At 36.2% G+C, this 27925-nt stretch overlaps 1 protein-coding gene across 1 annotated transcript in view; it reads left to right on the top strand.

Moving 5' to 3' along the window:
- ANKH (ANKH inorganic pyrophosphate transport regulator) overlaps positions 1-27925 on the top strand; it is a 97715-nt gene that overhangs the window by 58140 nt on the left and 11650 nt on the right. The window contains exons 2-8 of the mRNA XM_039346778.1: positions 13602-13818; positions 16163-16281; positions 17259-17342; positions 19915-20085; positions 21201-21335; positions 25386-25478; positions 27302-27397. Of these exons, the coding sequence (XP_039202712.1) occupies positions 13602-13818; positions 16163-16281; positions 17259-17342; positions 19915-20085; positions 21201-21335; positions 25386-25478; positions 27302-27397 (915 nt within the window). The remainder of the gene's footprint in view (positions 1-13601; positions 13819-16162; positions 16282-17258; positions 17343-19914; positions 20086-21200; positions 21336-25385; positions 25479-27301; positions 27398-27925) is intronic.

The raw sequence follows: 27925 nt of genomic DNA, 5'->3' as shown, positions 1-27925 counted from the left end.
TACAAAAGCCTCTCTACAAATCCTGTATTCAGAGTTACTTTTAAAAATGAAGTCAGCCAGTTATACATGCTCATGGCTTGGTAGTTATCATGTAGTGGCTTGGCTTACTGTGGAAGCAGATGGATCAGAGGACAGCAAATGGTATACAGTACTTTAGAAGGAGTGATTCTTTCATATAAAATAAATAAATAGAAAATGGGACTTGGCCATGTTGCATTTAAAGAGTGTTTAGGACTATGAATTCACTAGCCATTTCTATTGCAGGTAGGACATCATATCTAAATCTATATATAGATATTTATATCCCGCCTTTATTTTTTTTAATAAATAACCCAAAGCAATAAACATGTCCAATTCTCCTAGTTTCCCCATAACAACCCTGAGAAGTAAGTTGAGCTGAGAGAAAGTGGCTGGCCAAGGTCACCCAGTGAGCTTTCATGCCTAAGGAGCTAGAATTCACAGTCTCCTTGTTCCTAAGCCAGCATGTTAACCACTAGAGTCTCTAGACCAGTGGTTCTCAACCTTTCTAATGCCGCGACCCCATAATACAGTTCCCCGTGTTGTGGTGACCCCCAACCACTTATACATCACCGGGTGCCAGGGGCGTGGCCAAAGAAAAGGGGGGAAAATGGCGGACAGCTTTGTTTGGCGACCCCCATGAAATGGTTGTTCGACCCCAAATGGGGTCCCGACCCACAGGTTGAGAACCACTGCTCTAGACCAAACTGGCTCTATGTTGCTATGGTGGAATTAGACATTGCTACTCTTAACTGTAGTTGCAGTTGTAGTTGAATCAAGCAAATTATGATCCATCCGTCAGAGCTTAATTCTTACAACAGAACATTGATCCAGAATGGCCTAAATGACTTTCACAGCTGACTAGTGGGGGACTTGAGTTTCCAGCATTCTGAACCATATTCAGAATGCTCTGTGTTGGCTATTTTCTTGTTACTGTTCTCTGCCATATTTATCTTGTAGGAAAGTGCATAAAGGTGAGGAACCTTGAATTAGTGTCTAATATGAGGGGAGATTGTAATGGCTAATTGGGCAATTACTCATCTGGTATATTCCAGATAAAACTTCTCAATTTTAATTGTCACGTAAATGTAGTGTGACTGTAAGTATTCAAAACAACTCCTCTCATACAAGTTTGTGATTGAAATAGAGGTAGCTGTGAGTCTCATGCCTCTTCTCTCTTTTCCTAGTTTTGTTTAATCAGGCTTCCTTTCATACCAATTAAAATTACTGGTATGCCACAGAACAAAAGGCAGAAAAAACAGCCGACAGCCAATCTAAAAATAAAAGAAAAACCTCTTAAGTTGCAAGCAGGCAAACTGAGTATGTTTTTCCCCTTTATCCTCTATTTTCATTCCAGCCATTAAAGATTCTTGGTCATAAGTAGGGATTCCTGAATCACCTATGAAATAAATCCCATCACGTCTTCTAATAATAAATATCAAATGTAAAATTTCTTTAACAAATGAATATGAGGATTAGTTTTATGCTGGACTGGCTTTTTCATAATACAATAAGTTTCAGCCAACTGTTATGAGTCTTTTTTGATCAGAAAGAAGACTGCGCTATCTAATTTGGGGAGCAGAGGGGTTGAGGGAGAGATAGGAAAGTTGTACAGGTATTCCTCGACTTACAATGGCACTGAAAAAAAATGACTTACGACTGTTTTTCACATTTATGACCATTGCAGCATTCCTATGATTATGTAATCAAAATTCAGATGCTTGGCAACTAATTTATATTTATGAGGTTGCAGTATCCCAGGGTTATGTGATCCCCTTTTGTGGCCTTCTGACAAGCAAGGTCAATGGGGAAGCCAGATTCACTTAACAACTGTGTTACTAACTTAACAACTGTAGTGATTCGTTTAACAAATGTGGCGAGGAAGATCATAAAATGGGGCAAAGCTCACTTAGCAAATGTCTCACTCAGCAACAGAAATTTTGGGCTCAATTGTAAATCGAGGACTACATATATCACCCTTTCCAAGTAAAATGAAACCTTTCTACCATTCCAGATAAAATGCACGTACTTGCTTGTAAAATGTGTCATCAGATCATTGTCAACTCTTAGCAATCCTGTAGGAGTGTAGGACAGTCTTCTTCAATATGATTTGTCTACCCTGGCTGTTCAGATCTTCTTATTGTTTTAATTGAATCCATTCACCTTGCTATTCACCTTCTTTCCCTTTCAGCATAATAGACCAGGCTAGCATGAGGATCAGAGGCTAAACGGCCCTCTTGTTTTTGCTGCCCTATTTAAGAAGATAGATGATTTATTGACTTTGCTATGCATGGCTGGGAGCCTGCCTGACTTTTGGAGATTACAAGTGGGGCTAGTCTGAAGTAGACTCAGCTGCCACTCAATAACATGTCAGATGCTGTTTTCATTTTGAAAGGCAACTATAGAAGGTCCAAACCCACCAATTAGAGAGGAAGTTTTAAAGCAATATCATTAAGCAAACCCTACACATTGAGCAGCATTGACTATAATAAATGTTTTGTAGAATGAATTATAATGGTTAAAAGAAAGATTATATAAATACTTATGATCCATATTGCTATCTAAATGAAAAGTTTGTGGCCACAACGTGAAGCTTAGCTTAAATCCCTTCAATTTCTAAAGTTTTCTATACTGTTGGGGGGGTTTGAGGATAGCACAGAAAATATGTTCATTTTCTTTATTACTGGAGGCAGAGTAAGAGGAGAAAACTGTACTGTGGTACTATTCTGAGGCATTACTCTGCCAGAAAAACAGAATGTCTGTTCAGAAAAAAAAATCATTTTTATAGATGGCTAATTATGTAACCTTATATACATGAAATTATTTTATATTATACAGCTGTATAAATTAACTGTATTCTCTTAATTTTTAAAAAGAGTAATATTTGAGTTATAATCAAAATTGCATTATAAAAAATCAAAAATATTACAATATCTGAAGTTACACATGATTTGAACCATTGCTTTTAACTATAGTTTATTGAATAAACTATGATAGTTTCACATTACATGTAGTCATAAATCATATCTAGAAATAGCAATAGCTCGGATCATATAACAAAGGGGGCCAAAAGCACACAAAAACCACATCATGAACCTAACCATAGACTTATTGCCAAGGTCATTGAACTCTTAATGTCTCTATGTGGAGGAGAGGGGAAGAATATAGTTTCCAGTTTAATTTTAATTATAAAATGCCTTTGTGCAGTGTTTAAATGAGACTTTTCATCAGTAATGCTGATATACAGTTATTGATTGAAAGGCTCTAGAAATAATATACCATCCTTTTATTACACTGTTTTTTTCTAGCAAGCAATTATTGAATTTTCCTTGTCTTGATGTATTCAACAGTGAGTAAAAAAGACACAAAAATGAATCACTGCTTGGCATCAGAGACTTTGATGCACAGGTCACTCAAGGTGTTTAGGTTAAACTATAAAAGCTTCATACTGATGTAAACTGTACATTTGTATTCTTTCCTTTGGCATGCCACATTATTAAATTATGAAAGAGACTGTCAATTGCTTTTTGAGAACTACAAAGTTGATACTTGCTGCTTCTTATACTGATTTTAAAGCTCTATTCTGCTTTCAGGACATCCACCAATGAAGCTTGATGATGGTAGGTTAAGTTGAGAGAAGGAAGATAACCTTATGATAATACACTTCAGCTCAAGCTCAACACCTAGTAACTTTAATAATAAGCAACAATATACTTTATTGGTAGTAATATGGAAATAGTTTATTATTGCCTTCTTCCAGAACATTTTTAGACATCTCAGTTTACTTGACAGATCTGGGATTTCCAAGCAGTCTCCTTTCAAAGTACTAAGTAGGAGTGATCTTGCCTAGCTTTCTTGAAATCAACCATAACCAGTTAGTTGTTGCCATCTGGATGGCAAATATATAAATTAATATTGACTTTAACAGTGATAGATAGTTCATTGTGAAGAGATGTTATTAGTTGCTTCAGGTGAACGCTTATTGCAACTGTCTTTAAAGAGATGAATATTCCTACAGTAGTACCCTTTACTGTTTTTAGTACAAACTGGCAAAAAAGTAGGCAGCCAAGGGGGCATAAAAGAGAGCATACAGTGTTTATAGTTGTTAAAATGCCTTTGTGTTATAACATATGCTTTTCGATAGGGGAGTTAATGATGCTTATTAGATGGCAGATTAAAATAGAAGTGCTATAATTAGGAAGAAAGATGGCCCTGAATTTAAGATAACCTCTTAGAAGAATACACACAGAATTTTCTATGCGGTGCTCAGTTTGCTCATCTTATCAAAATAGGCTTGCCAGCTCCAATTGAAAATATTCTGAAGATTCTCCTCTGTACATGTTACGCATTCTGTGAATGTGTTATATGTATTTGTGTGGGTGTGCATCTATACCAGCCTTACTAAACTGTTCCACTTCAATATTACACCGACACATTCACCTCCTTTCTTGCAGGAGAATTGTAAAAAAATAAGAAAGGGAGAGAAGCAGGATGAAGATAATAAGTAAGAATTGGGAGAACTGTAATGGGAAGGAAAAGAAAGAGAGAACAAAATCAGATGGAAATAAGTCAAGGACAGGAGCCAGTTAGGCAGGGAAGGAAAAATAGCAATCCTCTATTCATGTATTACAGGAACAGTTAAGTTCACCATAGAGCCCTTCCCAATGCTAGGCTAATTTAAATAGGGAAGTGTGATAAATGTTCAAATAGAGTATCTTCTTAAAAATGCTTCAGAGAATTATTAATTCTTTTCTATAATCAAATTGACCATGTTGTTTTGTGATTCTTTGCTCACATTCTTCCTCCCTTCTACAAAGGATAAAGGTTAAAAAGACCCTTCCTCAATGAGTGCTGTGGGGAAAGAGTGGTGTAGTCCTCACAACGCCCACAGTCTGGACTAGATGCAGGTCACACTAGTACAAAACTAAATAGATTCATTTCCATCACAGTCACAGTTATCAGTAAATGCAAAGATGACAGTGGTGGCAGTTGTCATTCCAGTCACGTTACATCCTTCAGCAATACAGAATATTTAAAGAGAAGTTTAATTTCCTGTTTGGTATATCGAATTAGATTGCTAGAAGAGATTAAGCCGGTATGTTGCAAACACTGGTTTCCTCTTTCAGGATAACCGTTACATCAAAATATGATGTCTGGAGGACCGTTCCATTCTGTGTAGGATTTTGAAATGAGATTTGGCTGTTTTCTTAGCTATGGTGCAATAATCCCTCCCCCCAGGATATATAGGACATATAGAGAGAGCAGTTTTATATAGTAGTTAAGGAATCAGGCTAAAACTGGGAGACCATGAGTTCTAGTTCTGCCTTAGTCAGTGGTGACTTTAAATTAATCACTTTTTCTCAGTTCTAGGAAGGAGGCAATGGCAAATCACTTCTGAAAAACTTTGCCAAGAAAACTACAGGGACTTGTCCAGGCAGTCCCTGAGAATCAGACACAATTGAACAAGAGGGATGGGAGAAAAGGACATGGAGACACACAGGCTGTATCGAAGAGCAGAAAACATCTTCTGTTCACAAGATGGGGAACAAACTGTTGATGTCTGGATCTGTTTCCATTCCCTAGAGTTACTTCCCTTGAGTTACTTTAGGTCAGAGGTCCCCAACCTTTTGGGCATCAGGGACCAGTTATGTGAAGAGAGGTTTTTCCATGGACCGGAAGGGATGTGGTTTCGTGTGCTGCCTGCATCCCGCAGATGGGGCTTTGCTTGTTTGTGCGGACTGGTTGCTGGCATGCGCGGACTGGTACCGGTCCACGGACCGGGGGTTGGGGACCCCTACTTTAGGCTCTGGCCTTTTGAGACTGGAGGTCTGAGGCCTTGAGTTCTGCCAAAATCTGATATCTTTCTTTGGACAAATGGATTTTTGCTGATAACACAAAGCCATAATCAGAAATAATTGAAATAATTGAAATCACCCAGTCTGCCATTACCACTAAAGCCACGCCTACCCAATGGGCCACACCCACCCAATGGGCCATGCTCACCTAATACCCGACGATACATAAGTGGGTTTTGGGTTGCAGTTTGGGCACTCGGTCTCCAAAAGGTTCGCCATCACTTGGTTAGAATGTCTGGGTTAGAAATGGATGATTATAAAGAAATATGGCCCCAGTCACCAATGTTCTTGTATAAATATGTGTGTATGAATATATGCTGTTTCATTTCCTTCCTTCCTTCCTTCCTTCCTTCCTTCCTTCCTTCCTTCCTTCCTTCCTTCCTTCCTTCCTTCCTTTTTTATTTTTTATTTTTTTTTGTTTTCTATGAACTTAAATATTGTTTTTTTTCTTTGTATTTTCTATTACATTAAAAATTGATACAATAAATATTTAAATGATAGTTGGCAGATTCATCATTAAGGAAGCGCTATAGTATAATTTACCATTCTGCTTCTTGGAATTCTGGTTGATAATCCTGATGACATGCATCATGTAACAAAGTTGTAAGGTACATGTTGTATCTACTTGAGACTTCATTTAATATGTTGGTCTTTCATAACAACCACAGCCTAGTCTGTGGGTGTAATGTCCTCAGTAAAAAAAGAGTTCTTGACAGTTCAGTAACGGTCTGGAGCTTTAACGACCTTGAGACATCTACTAGAAAAAATATACAGAATGATCATGTTGGATAAAAATGGCTTTAGAAACACAGGACATGATGTCATACTGGACTAGCCAAGGCTGTCAGAGTTCTCAAATATAGTGTTTAAAAAAACAATGTATTATAAAAATTCTGATGGCAAACATTGTCCTTTCATAAGAAAGGTCATTTTGTTATAATGGTTTTAACTGTGACATGGATGCTCATGATCCTGGAGATGAGGACAGTTAAAATAGCTATAGTTCATAGTTTTCTCTACAGTTCCAAAGATAGCAACGACAATGTGTGAGGTGGTAATAAGGAATGAAATGAAACTATGACCTCTTGTTTCTTCACAATAGCACAGACTTCACACACCGAGGCTCTCTGATTGTTGTTGCAATTGCATCTTCCAGAATTCCTAATCAATATAGCCAAAGATACCACATTTAGAAAGGGCGTGTGAAAACTTCAAAGTGATTTGTGAATAACATTATTCAAAGGTCAATTTGGCTACGACTCTATATGGATGCATATGATCGTTGTTCAGCTTGAATACCATCATCTGGAATTCTCATTCCTGAACATTAGCGTTCCACCTACTTCTGAGAAACTCCCAAAGTGCATCTTGAGAGCAATTGTCTCTTTTGATGTTGCTTCTAGCAACTAATTATTTATTTGTAGAATGTATAGACACCCAATTCTATCAAGGTTATACTCCACAGAGTGTTCAACAGTAATAGTATACAAACAAATGCAGCAGATAATACCTATACCTATAAAGGGATCACCTTTTTTTAAAAGTCTCTACTTATTCAACCAGGTCGAGCAGAATGATCATGTTGTAGATCCGGTCAACTAAAAAAATGAGCATTTTCCACAGTGGCTTCTGCTCTATGAAACATCCTCCCTTCAGAGATCACAATGGCCCCAACCCTGTTAACCTTTGGCTAGGTTCACGAGCATAGGAGGCTGAATGTGTCAAGGACCTCATTTCCTGGCTGTATTGCTAACTGACCAAGTTGTACATTTAATTTGGATGGTTTTTAGAGTTCTTACTGGTTTTACTATTTTTATTATTTTAAAATGTTTTTTTAAAATATTTTTAACTAATATGTAAGTGCCTAGTGTCATTCTGAGATGGGCAGCCATGGAAATTGATTAATTAATTAATTAAAGTTGTTTTAAATATTGAGTTTCCTTTTAACCATGGTGAGTAACAGCTGGTGAATTCTAAGCGAAGATATAGCAACCCTGAGTTTACTGACTTACAGAATATTGAATAATCTGATGTGTATATTGGGATAACACCTTGAAGACAAAAAATCAGGGAGGCATCACACCTATCCTCTGAGACTCAGTAGTCTTCTATACTTTTTCTTTTGGTTTTAAACCAAACTACTTCACAGATAACCATTCCGTATTCACTGAGATGTGCTTTCTTGAAGGTTCTTGAATGTCTTGGCTTTTCCAGGAAAAAAGTAAATGTTTGTTTGTATTCTGTCACGAATCAGACAATATTACTGAGGACATCGAATACCACTGTAGCAAGTCTGTCTTAGGATAACATGAAACATAAACTTGAATTGTTTCACTTGGTTCAGTTCCCGCATCTGCAATTAAGAGTTAGCAGACTGTGGGAAGTATCTCTTCCTGCAACCTGAGAAAGCCACAACTGACCAGGTTACACTGCTGCACAAATAGACCAACATTTTATACTAAATGGACAAATATTCTTATATATTTATGTAGATGTGTACATGTTCCAAAGCAGGGAGTTTGACAAATTATAATACAATGCATAGCAGTCGAAAAAATATCGTACTACAGTTCCTCAACCCCTAATAGACTTTTGACATTTTGTAAAGTTTTCCATCCTGAGGGATTCAGATTCTTCCACTTGAGATTTCCCAGCAGATACATAAGATATCTATCTCAGCAGCAGCCTTTCTCAAATAAACAGTCAGTGGTGCTTCCTCATTAAACTACATGAGTTGAAAAGACTTACTCATTGCATTGGGATCATATGCTATTTTTGGCAATGAGGACAAAGATGTTTGCCACCTTGATTCTTCCTGGCAGCAAACTCTCCTTGACTGGCTGGTTGCCTGTCTGGTACACTTCCCAGACAATAATCTATGTCATCAAATGATTTTGCAATACCTAACTGGGATCCACCATTTATTTTAAAACTATTTTTATTTTTAAAATAAATGCTTATATAATAAATATATTTAATAAAATTTATATACATTTGATATAACTTATATTAAATATAATTTGAAAAACCTGTTATATAAAGGTAATCCTCGACTTACAACGGTTCATTTAGTGACCATTCAAAGTTACAGCGGCACTGAAAAAAGTGACTGATGACCGCTTTTCACACTTACGGCCATTTTGATCACATGATCAAAATTAAGATGCTTGGCAACTGACTCATATTTATGACGGTTGCAGTGTCACCGGATCATGTGATCAAGTTAATGGGGAAGCCAGATTCACTTAATAACTGTGTTACTAATTTAATAACTGCAGTGATTCATTTAACAACTGTGGCATAAAAGGTCGTAAAATGGGGCAAAATTCATTTAACAAACGAGCAACAGAAACTTCGGGCTCAATTGTGGTTGTAAGTCAAAGATTAGCTGTAAAAGTTATAAAATACATTTAAGAAATGACTTTTTGTTAAGGAAGGAACAACAACCACTTTTGTTAAACACTGGAAACCCTCTATGGATTTTTTGCTGAACATAGATACCTGGGAAGAAGGTACATGTGATTTTTCAAGGCAGAAAACAGTATCAAATATGTCTACAACTTCTGTAAAGAAGATGGGAAGTTGCTTTTTAAGTTTCTTTTTTTGGTATGTGTGTGTTTCCACTCCATTATTTGAACATCTTTTTCTTTATCTTCCTTCCTTTCTTAATTTTTTTCTACATTTATTTTTTTAACTACAAAACATTTAACACTGAGACATATACAAATAGTTTTTGTATGGGAAATGCCATCATTACCTCTTTAATTGTTTTTCTGTTATTTTGGCAGCAATTTTTCCATCTTTCTAGACCGCTATTGTGTTCTTTCCCAGGCCCACCTAATGTTGTCTCGGCTTCTTACCTTAATATTCTCATTATCAGCAGATATGAACATTTCATACTGAGAGCTGCTCTTGGCTCAGCAAAATAAAGTATTGTGACATGAACAATTTTCCAGTCTCTCTGAGGTTTCACAAAATTAAGTTTTTGATTCCCATCAACTACCCATCTTTCCATCATGTCTCACTAGCAGTAGCAAACCAAGTATTGCCTTTTGTAGCCTAACACCTATTAACTTCTTGGGTGGCCCTCCTTTGAGGGCTATTATTATTGATTTCCTGATCCTGCATTTTAAGATGGATTGCCTCGAGATACCATTTTTAAATTAAGGTTCACCCCCACACATTTGGGAAGGATTACAACAACCTACTTTGACTTGTTTACAGATAATGGTTAGCAAGATGAGATTCTATATTGCTGATGGATATATATTATGGACTAAAAGTCATAAAACTTTACTGTAGGTGCCAATCGATTACAATTTTAAATTGGTCTTAGGACTGATAAGGACAACACCTATCTATCTAATTAGTTTGGAAGGAAATAGAAAACAAAGGTATAGCTCACTTTTCCCCAAAAAGTACATTTGGTAGTGATTATATTAAGCTATATAAATCACTGTAAATTAATAAAAATCAGTTTCCTCATTGCAAGAATACTTTATCCATGTGTAGTAAAGAGTAAGAATTACAAAGATTTCCTCAGGTATTGTTTTGGTTTTCATAAAGTTTTGTTATTTTTGTTGTATACCCTGTGATTGAAGTAATATTATTGATGTGATCTAAATTATCTTGCAGTATCTGTATTTGAGTTAAATGTCTATTAATCATAAGAGTTCTTTTCTTGTTTTCATGAAGTCTATGTTCTTTGTAAGACTCCAAAATTTGTTTGAGTCTTAAAGAGGAATAATCTTTTCCCAAAGAGAGAGACCTGTGTTGGGCACATAAATAAATGTTTAGACAGGGATTTGAACAGCTACATTATGTGGAGTGACATGAATCGTCCAAGTTTAATCTGGATGAGGTCGAGGAACTAACTCAGCTTTCCAGTGTTTGGGGAAAAACTGATTTTCTAGGGACTGTACTAGTGAAGATTTGACATATTTGATTTATTAGCTCTTTCTCTTTGGCTTTAAAAAAGGAAATGCTGAACTGGTCAGTCAAAACATTTGGTTTGTCTGGAGGTAGTTAATTAAACTGAGCAACCAACATTTGGGTTAGATTTACTTTAGTAGCCACCCACTGGAAAACCAACTTTTGCATGGCATCATTGCAGTGTCAGACCTTCCATAATTTCTCCAGTGAACTATTCCTTCTTAGTGGAACAACTGAGCTGAGACATTATTTCATGATGAATAATTAGCAAAGACCTACAAGAAATACACAGCCACACAAGGTCAAGGTGCCATACAGCTCTACAATATGATTCCTGGCCAGTCATTTATAATTGTTATAAGTCAAACTCAAAAATTTCTATTTTTTTATTTATGAATCAGTTACTAAAAATATGTCCTGCTCAGTGTCTGATGTTTATATATACAAATATTCACTTTGTTGACATGCTTTATATTCTAGTATTTACTCATTGCTGTCTATGAACACAGAGCTTCCATTTAGCTGTTGTGGTTAATTTACCTTCTGAAACCTATACTCACCATGAATTTATATAGCTGTTTAAGCTTATGACCTATCTCCAAATTTTGTAGCAATGAATTTCAGAAGTTTAATTTTGTACTGAATTGAAAAAGTGCTTATTCTCTATGACTTAAACTTCTGAAGTGAATTGAATTATCCAAGTATGTGTTGCTTAATCTACCTTAAGTTGGGGAGGAGGATTATGTACCTCATAATTTACTCCACCTTTCCCCGTTAAGTAGTTCTCATCCCTAAATGCCCCTGAACATCATCAAGTAATAATCTTCCCTTCCCTTGGAAATACATTCTTGCTAAAGGTTTGCTCTTTGAAACTAATGTTTTGAAGCTCAGGGCAGCCAGAGGTGAAAGGAACACTTTCTACACGAAGGCTTCTGCGGTCATTGTAGAGTCATAGCCAAATTAACACTTATTATTTACTTCCATTGCATCATGAATTCCCCACCTCTCTACCATGCTACAGTATGACTCTTCTCCTGCAGCTGTTTGCAAAATACTATGTGACGAGTCAGTCATGTGTGCTTTGATGCTCTAAATCCTGTTCTTAAATCATTCTTTTATCTGGGTAATCAGAGACCAAGAGTATTATGTCAGATGAATAGTGTCAGGCTGCCAGCTTGCTAGTAATAAAATCACTTTCTTTCTATGCACTTTGACACTGAATCATATTTATGGAAGGATGGAAAAGACTGTACTGCTCAAATGTAGGTACAGTATATATAGATGTACAAAGGAACATCAAGAGCGTTTTAGTAAATGGAACAGGGAAATGGTCTTTAAATCTTTTTATCCTAAAACTCAGACAGACAAAATTCAGCACACAAATAGACAATAGAAAGGAGATAAATGCTCCCCGGTGGACCCAATGATTTTGTTTTAAAGCAGGCAAGATAGAAGAAAAAAATTTTTTTTATGTGGGTGGGAACAAACAGTGCACTTGTGAATAAAAGGATACATTTTGCAGCCTCTAGGTCTTAGCAGAACTGAATGGTTTATATTTTGTTTTTTTAAGATCATGTGCATGAAATGGAATAAAGCAATATTAATATATTTCCACTATTGAAACTCGGGCACTGGCATGCAAAAGAAGTTTGCTTAATATATATGCTTAATATACAAAGCTTAGTCGATGTACATTCATTTTTCACAAACAGTTTAGAGCAGGAAAAATTTAACTTATTTCTATGAATAGGTTAGTTTTGCTCATTTTATATGTTGATATATTTCCTTTTGGGGGAAAGAAAAATCAAATTAGCTGAACAATGTTTGACCAAGAAATTGATCTGTTCATAATCATAATTACAATATAGAAATAGATCAGTAACAATTTTTGAAATTAAACTGTCACATAATGTCAGTCTCTGTAAGTAGATCAGAGCAGAAAATAACTCCAGAAGGAAATTAGAACTACACTTTCTTGAGATAGGCTATATTAACATTTTCTGCAAGACCGACTGTGCTGTATCTCCTCTTCTTATATTCCACTGATTCAGGGAGGTGTTTACCTGAAGTGCTTTTCCAAATGTTACCTTGTTTCGTAAGGTTAAAGAATGCATCAACCTGCTTTGCTTATGTAACAGTTCCTTGCATATTTGCATCAAGGTCACATCTCTCATTGTCTGTATATATAACTGTCTTAATTTCAGAAGTTAAAACAGTGCAAACCAAGCCTAGCACCAGGTATAGGGTACAACATACAAGGATATGTCTTACTAGGTTCATAGTTCATAGACCTTATGTTCACATGTACCTGTTGTTGTGTTATTTCCTCTTAAATGCATGGTTTATACTTTTGATTAATGGTTTTGTCAGGCCTTGGATGCTATCATGTTGTAGTGTATTCAACCTGCCTGCCAAAATAAAGCTTCTAAGATCTCATGTGAGAACTCTGAAAGTTCATGAGGTTCCATGTGAGATTCATGTGACTGAATTTTACGGTGTATCTTTTTAGAACAACAGGTGCTATGCCACCTATGGACTCCATATTACTGATTTATGTGGTAAGAAAACAGGAGGGATACAAATGGAAGATAGTGATTTTGGGGCTCACTTTTAAATATAATGAATAAAGAAATAGAGTTGCACAAAAATATTATGTGGAAACAGTCTCTTTTCTGAGCTATGCAAAATAATGCATATGTCTTTTTTACTTTATTTGATTAAAAATTAGTAAACATAATTAATAACATATTGCACGTGTTAATTTCTCTTCCTTTCTATTTTCTTGTTTCTGTTTAGGCCTTGAATAGAGGAATTGCAGCTGTTAAGGAAGATGCTGTGGAAATGCTAGCCAGCTATGGCTTGGCATACTCCCTCATGAAGTTTTTCACTGGACCAATGAGTGATTTCAAAAATGTGGGTCTGGTTTTTGTCAACAGTAAAAGAGACAGAACCAAAGCAGTTTTGTGCATGGTTGTAGCTGGTGCGGTGGCTGCAGTGTTTCATACCTTGATAGGTAAGTTTGTTTCACGTTATTGAAATAGCATCTCTTCTCAAACAATTGGCTGACAAATAACTTCTTTTGTATTCATTCAATTTTTTTAGGAATTTGTCCATTATAATTTTGCCAGAGGTAGAACTTCCCTCCCTTACTCTCTAGATTTTGATCAAAGCCAGGTCTCTTAGCAGAAGGTATCCTCATGTTGTCACCAATAACAAAATATATCTTATTTGGGTTCTACATTTGTTCTTAACCCTTATTTCTGACTGGTTATTCAAACAATATTGAAGTAGAAGTATTGAAAAGCTTAGTGATATTTTGGCATACAGTAAGCACTAACTAAAATTCTTACAGCAATGGGTTTTTCTATTTCCACAGTCTATTGTAATCTTCATTTTGTAATAATAGTTAATGTATGGGTAAACGGAAGTCAGAAGAGATACAGATGGAGTACAAAAAAATGGGCATTAAACAATTGAAATGAAGGGGCTCCAGTATTCAGCATTGATGCTGCTACGTATCATAGAGGATATGATACTTAGCAGATACTCTCTTTTTTTGTGCACATTTTGCAATAGCATTTATTCATCTGAAACCATTTTAGACTCCCTTTTAAGGTAAGGCAAAACTTCAAGGTCACTTACAGGTTTAAGAAATTAAAAACAAAACTAACTAAAACATCAACAATTAAACATAAAAGATAAAACCGAGCATCCATGCTATATAAGTGATAAGATTCTTAGCCATGTCATGCTTTTCCTTAAATTATATTAGTTTGATAAGATTAACTGATGAAGCATTGAGGCGGTGTGCCACTTTTGATGTGGTAGCTTTCCTCATGCTAGTATGAAATCATTGTTTTTCAAAACTGTAAATGCCAACAGTTGGTTAGAGAATGTAATCGGAAACATGTGGGGATATTTGTCAGTATAAATGCAGTACTCAGTTCCTTGATAAGATCTTTGAAAGCAACTAATATTTTGAATATTGAAAGCAGAGAAAATTGGTCCCCTGGATTCAATGTAATTTTCTGACTTAACACTGAATCACTTTTGGTTCATAAGTATGTTTCTTAGAAGAATAACAAAATGCTTTTAAGAACACTAATAGTTTAGACCAGTGGTCCCCAATCCCCAGTACCGGTCCATGGCCTGTTAGGAACCGGACCACACAGCTGCAGGTGAGTGGTGGGCAAGTGAGCAAAACTGAAACCATCCCCCCCCCCCCAGTCTGTGGAAAAAAATTCTTCCACAAAACCAATCCCTGGAGCAAAAAAAGTTGGGGACCACTGGCTTAGAGGATAACAGCTTTTTGAAAAATTACAGTTATGCAGCTTATCCATTAAATCAGCAATCCCCAACTTTTCTGGCTCCATGGACCGGCAGCGATGGTGGCAGTGGGGGGATAGTTTCACATGTATAATCTATATCCTGCACAGATGCAAATGAAGCTTCATAACTTGCCCGCCCCTTGTGTGGCCCATTCCCAGCAGGCAGGGGATCGGGGACCCATTCACTAAATCTTATGTATATATTTCAGTCCTGTTTTGATATCATAAAATATTTGCCCTAGCTCCCAAGAGGACAATTAGGGAACTAAGATAGGACAATATTATCCTTCAGCAACTGTGGAAGACAAGATGGATGAGAAGAGACAGGGAGAAGAGTGAATGAGCTGAGTAAAAATAAGTGAAGAAGACATATCAGTTGACTAGCATCCTGAATTAGGAGTGAGGACTGAACAGTTATGGAAAGTTACTATGGTGACTCATTTTGACAGAGAATTGATGGCAAAACTAGATAGAGGGGAGGTAGAAAAAAAGATTCCAAGCAATAAAAGTATCCAGTGTCTTACCATGAGTAAATACATCTTCTAGGAATCAAAATAGGTTTACTCTGATTTATCTGGTAGCAGCTAGTGTATTCTAAAGCAATTGGCTTAACTAAGCTGCTTGTGTATCCTTAGTACAGTCTTTCTAAATAATCACCTGTGATAATATTTTATTTGCTTTTAATCAAGAGCCTTTATAGTATAATACGCAATTGTACTAAAGAAAAGAGCATAAAATTACTTCATTCAATTCTCATTTTCCTTCAGTCATTTGCAATTCCTGGAAGAAAAAACTGTTGCTCCCTTATTTTTTGGGGGGGAGGGGGGAACTCTTATTTTAATACACTTAGGCAACCTATTAAGCAATGAAATTTTGTCCATAAAAACTGTCAGCATTTCCAGTGGAAAAGAACTCCTGTATTTTTTTTTCATCCTAAAATACTGAACTGTTGAATATCACTGCTATTGCTACTTATTATTCTTATTCATTAGTATTCCTGTTGCTACTATTATTATTATTATTCTGCAGCATACAGTGATCTGGGATATTACATCATTAACAAGTTGCATCATGTTGATGATTCTGTGGGAAGTAAAACACGCAAGGCCTTCCTTTATCTTGCAGCTTTTCCTTTCATGGATGCCATGGTGAGTCTGCAAAAAAGATTGCTATTCTTGCTTTTGGAGATCTTTTAAAAGAGTTAGCAGGGTTGGGTTTTTTTTTTACTCAATTGTGGTTTGTTTAGCTTCTGTAGTTTGTTCCACGAAATTAAATTTGTTCTACTTGCCTTTTTTTTAGTACAGCTCAGCCTCTTCAAAGACTTCTATAAAGCCTTTTTTTTTTTTTTACAAAGAAAAGTGCCTCACTATCTCTCTTTTATTTCACATGTAATTATTACATAAACCCTTGTTTAATGGATCTTACTTAAGTGGGCTTCAGACACGGAGATCAAAATCTGTTCACTGTAGGTATCTGTATATATGTAAAATTCTGTTTGGATGTAACAGACATTCTGCTTTAACAGGCACTGTTTACATTCACAGTCCAGTCAGTTGAAGGTTTATTGTAATTTTCAGAAGTTAAGTCTCTCCAGTTACTCTGGTCCCATTCTTTGACTGTAATTCAACAAATGTCCACTCTCCCAGTCAGTTTAAGGAGTTAGCTTATGTCCCAAACAATAATTGATTAAATAATTATACATAACTTGATACTAATGCTTAAAATATGTCTGTATCTATAGTTCATTTTGTAATTGACTTATTTGTATGCTTTTGGAAACTGCCACAATCTTTTCTAACCATCCATTCCCAGATAATGATGATGTGTAACCTTTGTAATTCCTGACTAGTGATTATGCTAGAGAGGATAGACATTATAACCAAACATCTGGAGTTCGAGGCTATACAATGTTGTCCTGCCACAGTGCATTATTATTAGAAAGCACATTTTCCCATCTAATGCACAATAGAATGAGATTCATACCTTGATGAGCAGAGAAAGAAATGATGGCTTTTAGTGTTCTAGAACACTTATAGCAAATGTTGTGGTTGTGAAATTTATTTTACCAGTATTCCAGAATTTAAAGTCATCCCAACTGATGATCTATTTTCTTCGTTTTTGTCAGGCTTGGACACATGCAGGCATTCTTTTGAAACACAAATACAGCTTTCTGGTTGGATGTGCCTCCATTTCAGACGTTATTGCTCAGGTAAGAATTTGTTCAATTTACAACTACTTCTGCTTTGGGAAATGTCCAGTTAAATGAATACCACTTCCCTGCTGGAAAAAGTCTTTCTTAATTTATATGTTTGAACATGCATGAATTGATGCTGAGGTTTCTGGGCTGCCAATACCTGGACGTTGGAAATAAGAAGTTAATATTAAAAAAGAAAAAACCTTCTCACCATTAAGAGTGATCTGTGTCTTCCTCAATCTCCAGTTTCTCATAATCCTTCTTCCTGACGGTGCTGTCATTTGGCACTGCTACATCTGTCAGGGACTAGATACACACTCACACACATTCATACATACATACTTACATATACACACATATATACATAATGTTATTGATTTTTGTGTTTATTATCAGCATTTATATTATACTGTAATGTTATAATTATACTGTTGTTGCTTAGCTCTTCTTTGTTTGTGTCATAATAACCATTAATGACTCATCTAACTGTTAGATGGTGCTGAAATGGACGCCATTAAATATACTTGTGACTGTATTTAAACTAATACTATAATTCAGCCTTTATTTTTTCCTACTGTTCTCTCAGACTAAGCACACAATAATTTTTGGATTGGAAAGGCAACCCAGAGAAATTTTCTCTGTTAGTTTTCAATCGCACCACAGTTTTGTGGCAAAAACCTACAAATTACCACATCCTGAGTATGAATTACCTCAAAATTTCTGTTTTAACAATTGATCTTTGGTGCACTTCATCTTTGTTTCTTGCTCAGCAATCCTATTTAACAGGTTTTCTGTCCTTAACATGATCTTCAGCTCAGTTAATGCTTCCATGCATACTAAACAATATATAAAACTAATTGGAAGGGAATGTAACAGACTGCAGGATATTTGTTTAAATATTCTATTAAATTGTAATCACTCTCATTAAAAACATTAATTCAATATTTCACTAATTAGCCCACATGGATGTTATTTTTTTCTCTTTGGAGATATACAGAATGCATCAAGATTCACATGCATTAGCTGTGAATTGTAAAATTTTCTCAAGAGAATTATCCAAACTTACTTTATTGGTTATATTTATTTGAAGAGTTGTTCTTTGCAATTAAAATAATTATACTAAATATAAAAAGAAAGCAATCAAATGGAAAGCAAAGGCACACTGATTATTCTAGTTCCATTCTTTAGCTTTTAAACACAGTGCTAAAACTACTGAGGAAACAATTAACTCTAGTTTTCATCTGTGTTATGATTATTTGTATAATATGCTATATTTTTACTTCCCTGAAAATACATGAGAATCCTGTGAAATAGGCATAAAATAATCAGAATTATCTTGACTCACACAGATAAGGAGAATACTACAAAATGAACCAACAATTTGGGTTTAAACTAACTCTTTGTGTAAAAATATGTGCTCTGTTGCATAATATATTGCATCTATTCTGATTTCTCTACAGATCATATATCTTTTAAACACCAATATACTGTAGTCTTAATTAAATCATTAATGCATTTAATTAAGCAGAACATTCAGCCATTCATCAGCAACATTGAGATAACCAGTCTTACAGAAATGTTGCAAAGATTGTTGAGCTAAACTTTCAATCAGATTGCATTGTTATTTAAAACTTTCCTGCTCTTACCAGTTATCTCACGTTCTGTGTTTTCAAGTATCCATAATAACATTATAAATTGGTAAGAGGAAGTAGATGAGATCTACATCAATGCAACTGTTCCCTTGCTTTTCCTCTTGGTCCTGCCTCCAATTATTGTTTGTTCTTATTTCACCAGCACCATATTTTTTTTCCTCCATATATGTTCAGGATTTTTTTTTAAAAAAATCAGTTATTTAAAATATAGATAATCTTCCATTTACGTCTACAGTTGGAGCCAGAACTTTCTTTGCTAAGCAAGGCAGTTGCTAAGTTAGTTGTGTCCCCAATTTAACAATCTTTTTTGCCATAGTTGTTAAACAAATTGCTGCAATTGTTAAGTTAATCACACAGTCATTAAGCATATCCAGTTTCCTCCATTGACTTTGCTTGTCTGAAACCATGGGAAAGTCGCAAATGGCAATCACATAATCCCAGGATGCTGCAACTGTCGCAAATACATGCCAGTTGCCAAGCATTTGAATTTTGATCACATGATTGTGGGGATGCTACAACAATTCAGTGCTATTACTTGTAATTTCAAATTCATTTCTCCCAGTGTGTGCATGCCTACAGCTTCTTGATGAAAATCTTAGCCATATCTTCTTTAATAAAATGTTGAGTACAGTTGAGAAGGTGGGGAGATCTTCTCTGATTTTCAAATACATCTACAGAATAAAAAGGAGCAATTTCTCAAATTAATGGGGTATGCATGTAATAGGAATCAATCATAAAGTTCTGCTCTTTGTTATTTCTTGAAAAGTGAAAAGCCAATATATACTATCTGCCTTTAGCAATTTCAGAGGATATGTTCCTGAACAATAATGAAGACATAGCTCATGCTCAGAAAATGATGCCCCGACTTAGCCTTCTGATAGTCTTAGGTATTCCTAACTAGACTTCCTCCTCTCTCTCTTTTTTTTTCTGGATAGGTGGTTTTTGTGGCTATTTTACTGCACAGTCACTTGGAATGCCGAGAGCCCCTTCTGATCCCAATCCTGTCTTTGTACATGGGAGCACTCGTCCGATGTACCACGTTATGCCTGGGTTACTACAGAAACATTCATGATACTATTCCTGATCATAGCGGGCCAGAGATGGGAGTAAGTTTGGATACATTAATATGTTAACTGTATAATTGCATTCAATACGTCCATTGTTAGTATAGGGTTATAGTTCAATCTCTCTCTCTCTCTCTCTCTCTCTCCCTCCCTCCCTCCCTCCCTCCCCCTCTCTCTCCCTCCCCCCCCTCTCTCTCTATATATATGTGTGTGTGTGTGTGTGTGTGTGTGTGTGTGTGTGTGTGTGTTACAGAGATTGAGGACTGTAATGTTGATTTTTTAACCAAAAAAAAGAGAAAACTCTTTCTAGTATTTCCTGTTAGCTACTACACACCTGCATTTGCAAGGATGCTTTTAAAAAGACATTTCATAAATTTAATTGGTATTTTGCTATTTCATAGGTTTGAAAAATGTAATGAGAAAAATATTCCAGGGTAAAAAATGTATAGTAACAGTAAGAGATCAATTGCATTTTGAACATTTCCTACAAAGATGCTTGTGGGCTTTTGCTGAGTACAAGACTACTACAGTTACATACCAATAGCTAGGCAATAAAACATACTGGCTTCAATGTAACTTATTCTTTTTTAGTTTCAGCAGCATATATCAAACTTGGCGTAAATAATGCCACTTGATCATTCTATTTCATTGTTGCTTCTTCTCCTACATATCTCTACCAAAGTATTTCTTGTGTTCCTGTTTCTGATATTTTTTGTCTCATTCTTATTTCTATCAATACTAAGAAACAGAGACAGTCAGCATCAAGCCAAGGAAATAAGCATAGAACTAAAATGCAAAATCAATAGCGGGACAGTGAAAGTCATTCATCTTCCAGGATGCTTCTTTGCAGAAAAATGTATGAGAAGAACTATTTTTTGAAATATCACATTGCATAATTCTGTAACTAAAGCACAATCATTTTAAGAAAATTCTTAAAATACTTCTCTTATGAATTGAACACCCAGGACAGTAATATTCCTGGATTTCATAGACAATATGTAGTTCCTTTTTTATTTATATCCTTAGGAGCTTTTTAATGCTACTTCTCTATCTTTGAAACATTCTGAAATTTGTAAAATAATTTCTTTAGCTCCTCTATTGGCTGTGCTCGGGTTTTGTGATTTAACAACACTGACTTTTTCTCATTTTATCTGCAGGGAGATGCTACAATAAGAAAGATGCTAGGTTTTTGGTGGCCTTTGGCATTAATTTTGGCCACTCAGAGAATCAGTAGACCTATTGTGAACCTCTTTGTATCCCGCGATCTTGGTGGCAGTTCGGCAGCCACAGAGGTATGAGTCCAATTTGCTTTGATTTTCTAATAGTTGTTCAGAATAGCAGATCTATATTTATGCAGAGAACTTAAATCTGTCTTCACAAAACAGCTGTGTTTTCTCCCAGTCCTTTAAAAACTCATTGTGTCAAGCTATTGAAGATTTATTATTACTGGCTCTGAGCTGTATTGTATTTATTTCCTGCAATTCCTAACCATCATGGCTTGACTTGCTTTTCTTGTTCCTGACATTGCTAGGATCCCTGAAAGACTTTCCAATCAAAATTATCATTAAGTCTTCTTTTTTTATTTAACTAAGTTTGCGCTCTCCAGATTTGCTGGGTGATTTTGACTCACTGACTTTGTGCTGCACTATCCTAGCCACCCTCCCCAACTACTTGTGCACATATCCTCCACCCTGCAGCAGCCACCCCAAGCCCTGCCACACTCATGCTGCGCCACCCCAACTATCTGCACAGCCCTTCCCTTTCCCACCCAACAGCAGCCACTTAACCTGCCTACTGGCCTGCTTTTGAGACACCTGGGACTTACAATTTCCTATTTGCTTCCCACTTTTGATTGTTGGAAACTGTGAGGAGGTGCTCATTTAAAAACAGCAGTGGCGACTGCAAAGATTACCATTGTTAAAAGTGCAGTCATGTGATGTCATGCTTTCTGACCATATTACTTAATGACAGAAATCCCAGTTTCCACTGCTGTTATAATTCAAAGACTAGAGAATAACTGCTTTTAATGGACCAGATTGCTCAGTGTTGAAACACATCTTCCGCAAATTAAGGAACACAGTTTAAGAGAAGACTAATAGTTGGAATCACATCTACTGTAGCAATTAATGACAGCTTGAGCATATTTAACCAGATGGCTTCTGGTCTTTGTAAGTAAAATGTACCCAATTAAGTAGCACACTTTCAAATGTACTTTTTCTCTAACGGTAACTAGCTTTCACATGGCAAACCTATATATATCACACACCAGGGAAAAAGTACAATACTTAAATTTCCCGTGAAGAATTAAATCCAATATGTGACTCTACTAGTCATATAGAGTAACAAGAAGTTATACAAGGCTCTGAATCAACCTGGTTTCCTTAGCTGCCAAATTCTGAGACTGTTTCCTGTGAGTGGAACTGCTTCAGTTATGTTATGATCCCATATAGAACAATGTGCATGTTGATTTCTTAACCAGATGAGGAGGAATTGAATAAGATTCTTTTTATTACTATCCTCTACCAGTTCCTAGGGACAGTTCCGTCTGATCAGCTTCATGTAGGAAACAGTATATGTGCTTTAAATTTCATTACAGTACTCTGCAATTTTAGATTCTTTTATCAATCTATATTATAATCATATTGCTTTGAATTCTGTTACATATTACTACAAAGGTGAAGGTGCTTATGGTTTCATGAAATATTGCTTGGATATTTCTATATCAAGGGCTAAAAAAGTTGGTATACAGGTACCTGCTCAGATGCTTAGAATTCTGCCCCACTACAAAGTCACTCACATTTGTAGAATCGGTATAAATGTACAACTCTCATTCTAGCATGATATTTAATATAATTCTGTTTCATAGAAATGAAGACCTTTGAGATTTTATCTAATATACTTGTATCAGAGTAATGTAAAGAAGTGAAATATAGAACTGAGTTATTCAGCATGTACTTAATTGAACAATTAACTTTTACTGAGCACAAGTTGTGTAATTAATATTTTAAACCACCCATTTGGACATGCTTTCTGTTGTTAAACATTCTCTTGTTGAAATGTGTGTCATCTTGTCAGCTGATAACTGACTTCATTGGTGTCTATTGTTCGTGTGTTCTGTTGCTTTCTGTGTCTGAAAACATCATTGCTAAAAGAGAAAGCACTGGTAGCACTAACAGTTTGGAAAATCCTGGCACACAGGCAGAGTGTATTGCAAATTTCAGCTTATGAATGTGGCTGGATCTACTTGACCAGTGCTTTATTTCTCTTATTTTGGGCCCAATTCAGTTTTGATGCTTTTGAACCAACCATGGTTAGACTGTGAGACACGTGTTGCTGGCTCAGATATTACTTCAGTTTTCTTGCATGCAAAGCGCTCTTCATATATTTGAAAAATAAAATGATCTATTACTCCAGAATACACAGGTCCCAGAAATTATGACTGAATATGAGAAAAAGCTCCCATGATGGCAAAAAGCTAGCTGAATGTGCACTTGTTTAGCCAGAGAGGTGGTGGACTCCTCTTCACTGGCTGTGTTCCAAGCAGAATTGACAGAGATTTTTTAGTTTAGATTTCTGTACCAAGCAGAGAGTTTGACTTGATGGCCTAAATGATTCCTTGCAATTCTATGAAATTCATTTCCCTTTTTCAAATGCAGCACTGTAATTGCTTAAATAAGCATGCTGTGTCTCACAACGTTTACACTCATGAATGTGCTTCCTAGCGAAGTGTGCCATTACAGTACTTTGCATAGAATAGTTTAATTCGCTGCATAGAATAATTTAATAACGCTGCCTTAGAATTTATTTCTAAGCCATAAGATTATATTGTTATTGTTTTCTTAATGATTTTCCTTAGAACAAAACTCGAAAAGATTAATAAAGTTGAGATAAAATTTGCCCAGTGAATTTGAAATGGAAGAATAAGATTTTGAACTTCCACTCTGGACTGGATAATACAGAATGTTTTTCAAAACAGTTTTAATGTGATTACGAAAAACTATTCAAATTTCTGACTGCGCAAGATATGGGTTCTTGACCCTTAAGCCAAAAGGCCTGTCCACTTTCTTTAAAGAATCTTGAGATGATCCTAGCAATTTAAGTGTATGCTCCTTTACTGCTATACTTCTAGATTGCTATGTCTAAAATTTATAGATTGCTGTAGTTTAGATATGATCCACAAGGCAGTCGCATTTGCTTGTGTTTCTAGTCATGATTTACAAAACATAATTCCATAGGCAGTCTCAAGTAGTTAGGTAAGATGTATAAATATTGTCCATTTACTGAATATCTTTTCATTACTGAGTACAACATTCTCAATGTTTTATGCAGTTTACCCCTTGCTTTCCAACTCAGATGGATCTTTCATTGTACAGATGCAGATTAGCCTGTTTTGTGGTATATGTTCCAAGAAATTCCATGAAAATACAGGATTATAGAATTTGGGGGGGGGGAGAGTCTTGCATTGAATTGGAATAGCACCACAACAAAATTGTCAATAGCAGGCAGATGACATCTGGACCAAATGTGTGGAATGAGCTGGATGGGCCCAAACTTTAATCATGTTTGGAAGCCGTGTTTCAAGAAAATATCAAGAGGGCTTAGGGGAAAAATAATTAGATTCAATTAAAATTAAGTTTAGTAATGAGTTTCAGTTTTGTGCTCTCTCACGTTCCAGGATGGTTGGGAGAAGCACAGAGGCTTTCATTGCCATTTTCAGTTAATCATATGCTAGTGCATCACAAATAGAATAAATTGCTATGGAAACAAAAACATTCCATAAGTCATGGTTTGGCTTATTTTTACCACAGTTCTGAACAGTGTTTCTCTGTTAACAATTGTGCCACATTTCACTAGAGAATGGTCATCAAATCAGAAAGGTCTACTGGATGTGGGAAAATGCAGAATGAAGGTGACAAAGTATATATATTTTAAAGCAGTTGCAGTTGAGTTGGAATTGTTGCAACTTAAAATTTTTCTGCAACTGAAAGTCATAAATTGGATTCACATATTATACCATGCTATGGTCTGCTTTAACTGCTTTTTATTAAATAAGCCACAGTGTACTAAGCCATAAATCACAGTTTTACAAACCATAATTATGGGGTTCACACATATTAAGTCAGCATTAAAGTAATATTATGACTTAATAGAATACGTGAATCCAGGTATTTATTTACTAGTCCTAGTTGCTTGCATCTACTGTGGTCATGAATCAGGTGCCTGCTTGACAGTCTTAAAATACTGCTGATCTAACAGTGATAGAAGCATCTGAATATTAGGTAAAAAGCACATTGTCTCTGAAGATTTGATCTGTAATCTTCTGTCTTTCCTTTGCACTGTAGGCAGTTGCAATTTTGACAGCTACGTATCCAGTGGGACACATGCCATATGGCTGGTTGACAGAGATCCGAGCTGTTTATCCTGCTTTTGACAAGGTGAGCTTGTGTTCTGTGAGCAAAGCCTTAGTTTTCCTTCCAAATGCAGTTTTGGCAAGAGTACTCTGTAAGAAATAGGCTTTGTGAGGAGTGAATTTTGAAGAAAAAAAAAAAAAAAAGCCAGAGCAAACTAGTTTGTGTCTATCCGATTGCTTTTCCTGATACTGTCACATATACATTGATCTCGCTCCATCCTGCTCGCTCCACCTTTTTTATTCCTTATGAAGTGATTGGAACAATGACCTCCATACCCAAAGGTTAATCCTTTGTTTCCTTAAGGAATTGTAAGGTAATTGTTTCTCTGTTGTGTCCCCATGTGTCAACAAAGGATGGAGCACAAAGATACAATGGAATATAAAAAGAGCCTCAACAATCTGTGTGGACAAGAAACTTTCTCTTACATTGCATCCTGTAAAAGAGCTATTGAGGTTTTCTTTTTTCGTTGAGTCTCTGACTCACAACTAATGAACTAAGAAAATGATGCACAAAGATGGGTATACACATGCACACTAAAAGTATGTGTGTGTCCCTTAGCTTCCTTTTATCCCTAGCTCCCTTTAAGAATGACATCACTGCTTCAGCTGTTCTAGCATGAACACTTTCTTCTGTTTCAGAAGCTCCATCTGTCTAGCGAGATAGAGGGTGGGTTTAGGGAGAGAGAGAGGTTGCTTTTTAAATATTTGCATAGTGATATCTGGAATTTCTTTGTGCAGAACAGAACATCAAGTCACTTAGTATGTGTACAAATCATCAGAGTGAATAAAAACTAGATGTTCAGACCTTCATTTTCTGTAGGTTACTTTTATTGCTAATTAGAGGTAGGGTAAATCAGGGTTCAGTGATTTAGATCATTGGGGAGAGATGAGAGGATATTTTTTTCTATGAAAACAACTGTCATGTGGGTCACATTGGACTTAATAGATCTCTAGGAATCTGGAAAATTTTGCCTGGACATTCAGTAGGTATATTATAAGAAGGCAGACACACCTACTGTAATAAATAAGAGCTTATTGTGTGTTCAGCATCTGCAGTAGCATCTTGCTGCATCAAGCTGCAGGATTGGTTTGGGTAAATTCCCATTAAAGAGTAGGGAATTGGAGAGAAGATGGACAAATGGAGAAGGTTAATGATCTCTAACCAATTTGTACAGCAGTGACTGGCATAGAAAAACATCCTCCCATTTCTTATATGTATTCTGTTTAGAAGTTGCATTCAGTGGCGGTAACCAATCTGTAGAGTAAGTCCCACTAAATCAGGATTATCACTTATGCTGCAAGATGTTCAAAGCTATTGTTCTGTGGCTATGTGAAAAGCTTTAATTTATTGAATGGAAGAGATCCAGCTCAAGATTCAGAGGGCTGTCTACATGGAGGATCCTAATTATGAAATATTGCAAATGCACTTCTGTAAGCTTGTTGGATGCGGTTCATTTTGATTCTGATTAGAAAGAAATGATGTGGGTATAAAGAAAGCAGCTTCATGGGTTTGTGGCTGCTAGCTGCAATAAGCAAAATTACAGCCAACTTTCTTTTTTTTTTTTGGCTGCTTCATCATGCAAGAATAGCAGTATGGGTAACAGAACTATGATGTTACTTCCAGAAGCAGAGCCTATTGGACACTGTTGTTTCTTTCATTGGCAAATTCTTGCCAGCAAAGAATTTACTTTCTAAAGTTTCTCAGCTCAAATTTACTCAGCATTAAATTCATCCAGAGGAATGCATAAGTAGAGATTAGGTTGACAAAGTCTAATGATTTGCCCCGAACATAAAATATATTTGCTCTAGTAAGGTTAATGGCACTGTTTTTTCTCCCTTTCACCTTAGAACAATCCCAGCAATAAAATGGTGAATTCCAGCAGTACTGTCACAGGAACACACATCAAAAAGTTCACTTTTGTCTGCATGGCCCTCTCTTTAACGGTAAGGAGTCAACTGTCTTATTATTGCTTTTAAAATTAACCCTATTTTAACCACTCTCCGTCCACATTCTTTACCAGGATATACATGGTTATCTACCCACTCCACCTCTGTAAGCCATGCAATATTTTATCCTAATCCTCCAGAACTACTACTAGGAGAATTATCAGGAGATTGGCTGATAGCCTTCCTGGCTGGAAATTCTATAACCATTTATCCAGAACCATTGTCAGTGTCTCCATTGACTGTAAACCAGTGGTTCTCAACCTTTCTAATGCCGCGACCCCATAATACAGTTCCCCATGTTGTGGTGACCCCCAACCACTTATACATCACCAGGTGCCAGGGGTGTGGCCAAAGAAAAGGGGGAAAAATGGCGGACAGCCTTGTTTGGCGACCCCCGTGAAATGGTCGTTCGACCCCAAATGGGGTCCCGACCCACAGGTTGAGAACCACTGCTGTAAACACTAGGTTTTGGAGCATGTAGGATCTGTCCTCTTAAGGTTAGCAAATAGGCCAGCAGCAAATATT

This window comes from Crotalus tigris, unplaced genomic scaffold (assembly GCF_016545835.1).
Source record: "Crotalus tigris isolate CLP2741 ecotype Arizona unplaced genomic scaffold, ASM1654583v1 scf7180000018018.2415403412:4055106, whole genome shotgun sequence".
Classification (NCBI taxonomy): domain Eukaryota; kingdom Metazoa; phylum Chordata; class Lepidosauria; order Squamata; family Viperidae; genus Crotalus; species Crotalus tigris.
Note: the sequence above shows the minus strand (reverse complement) of the source record. Positions and strands in the feature narration are given on the sequence as shown.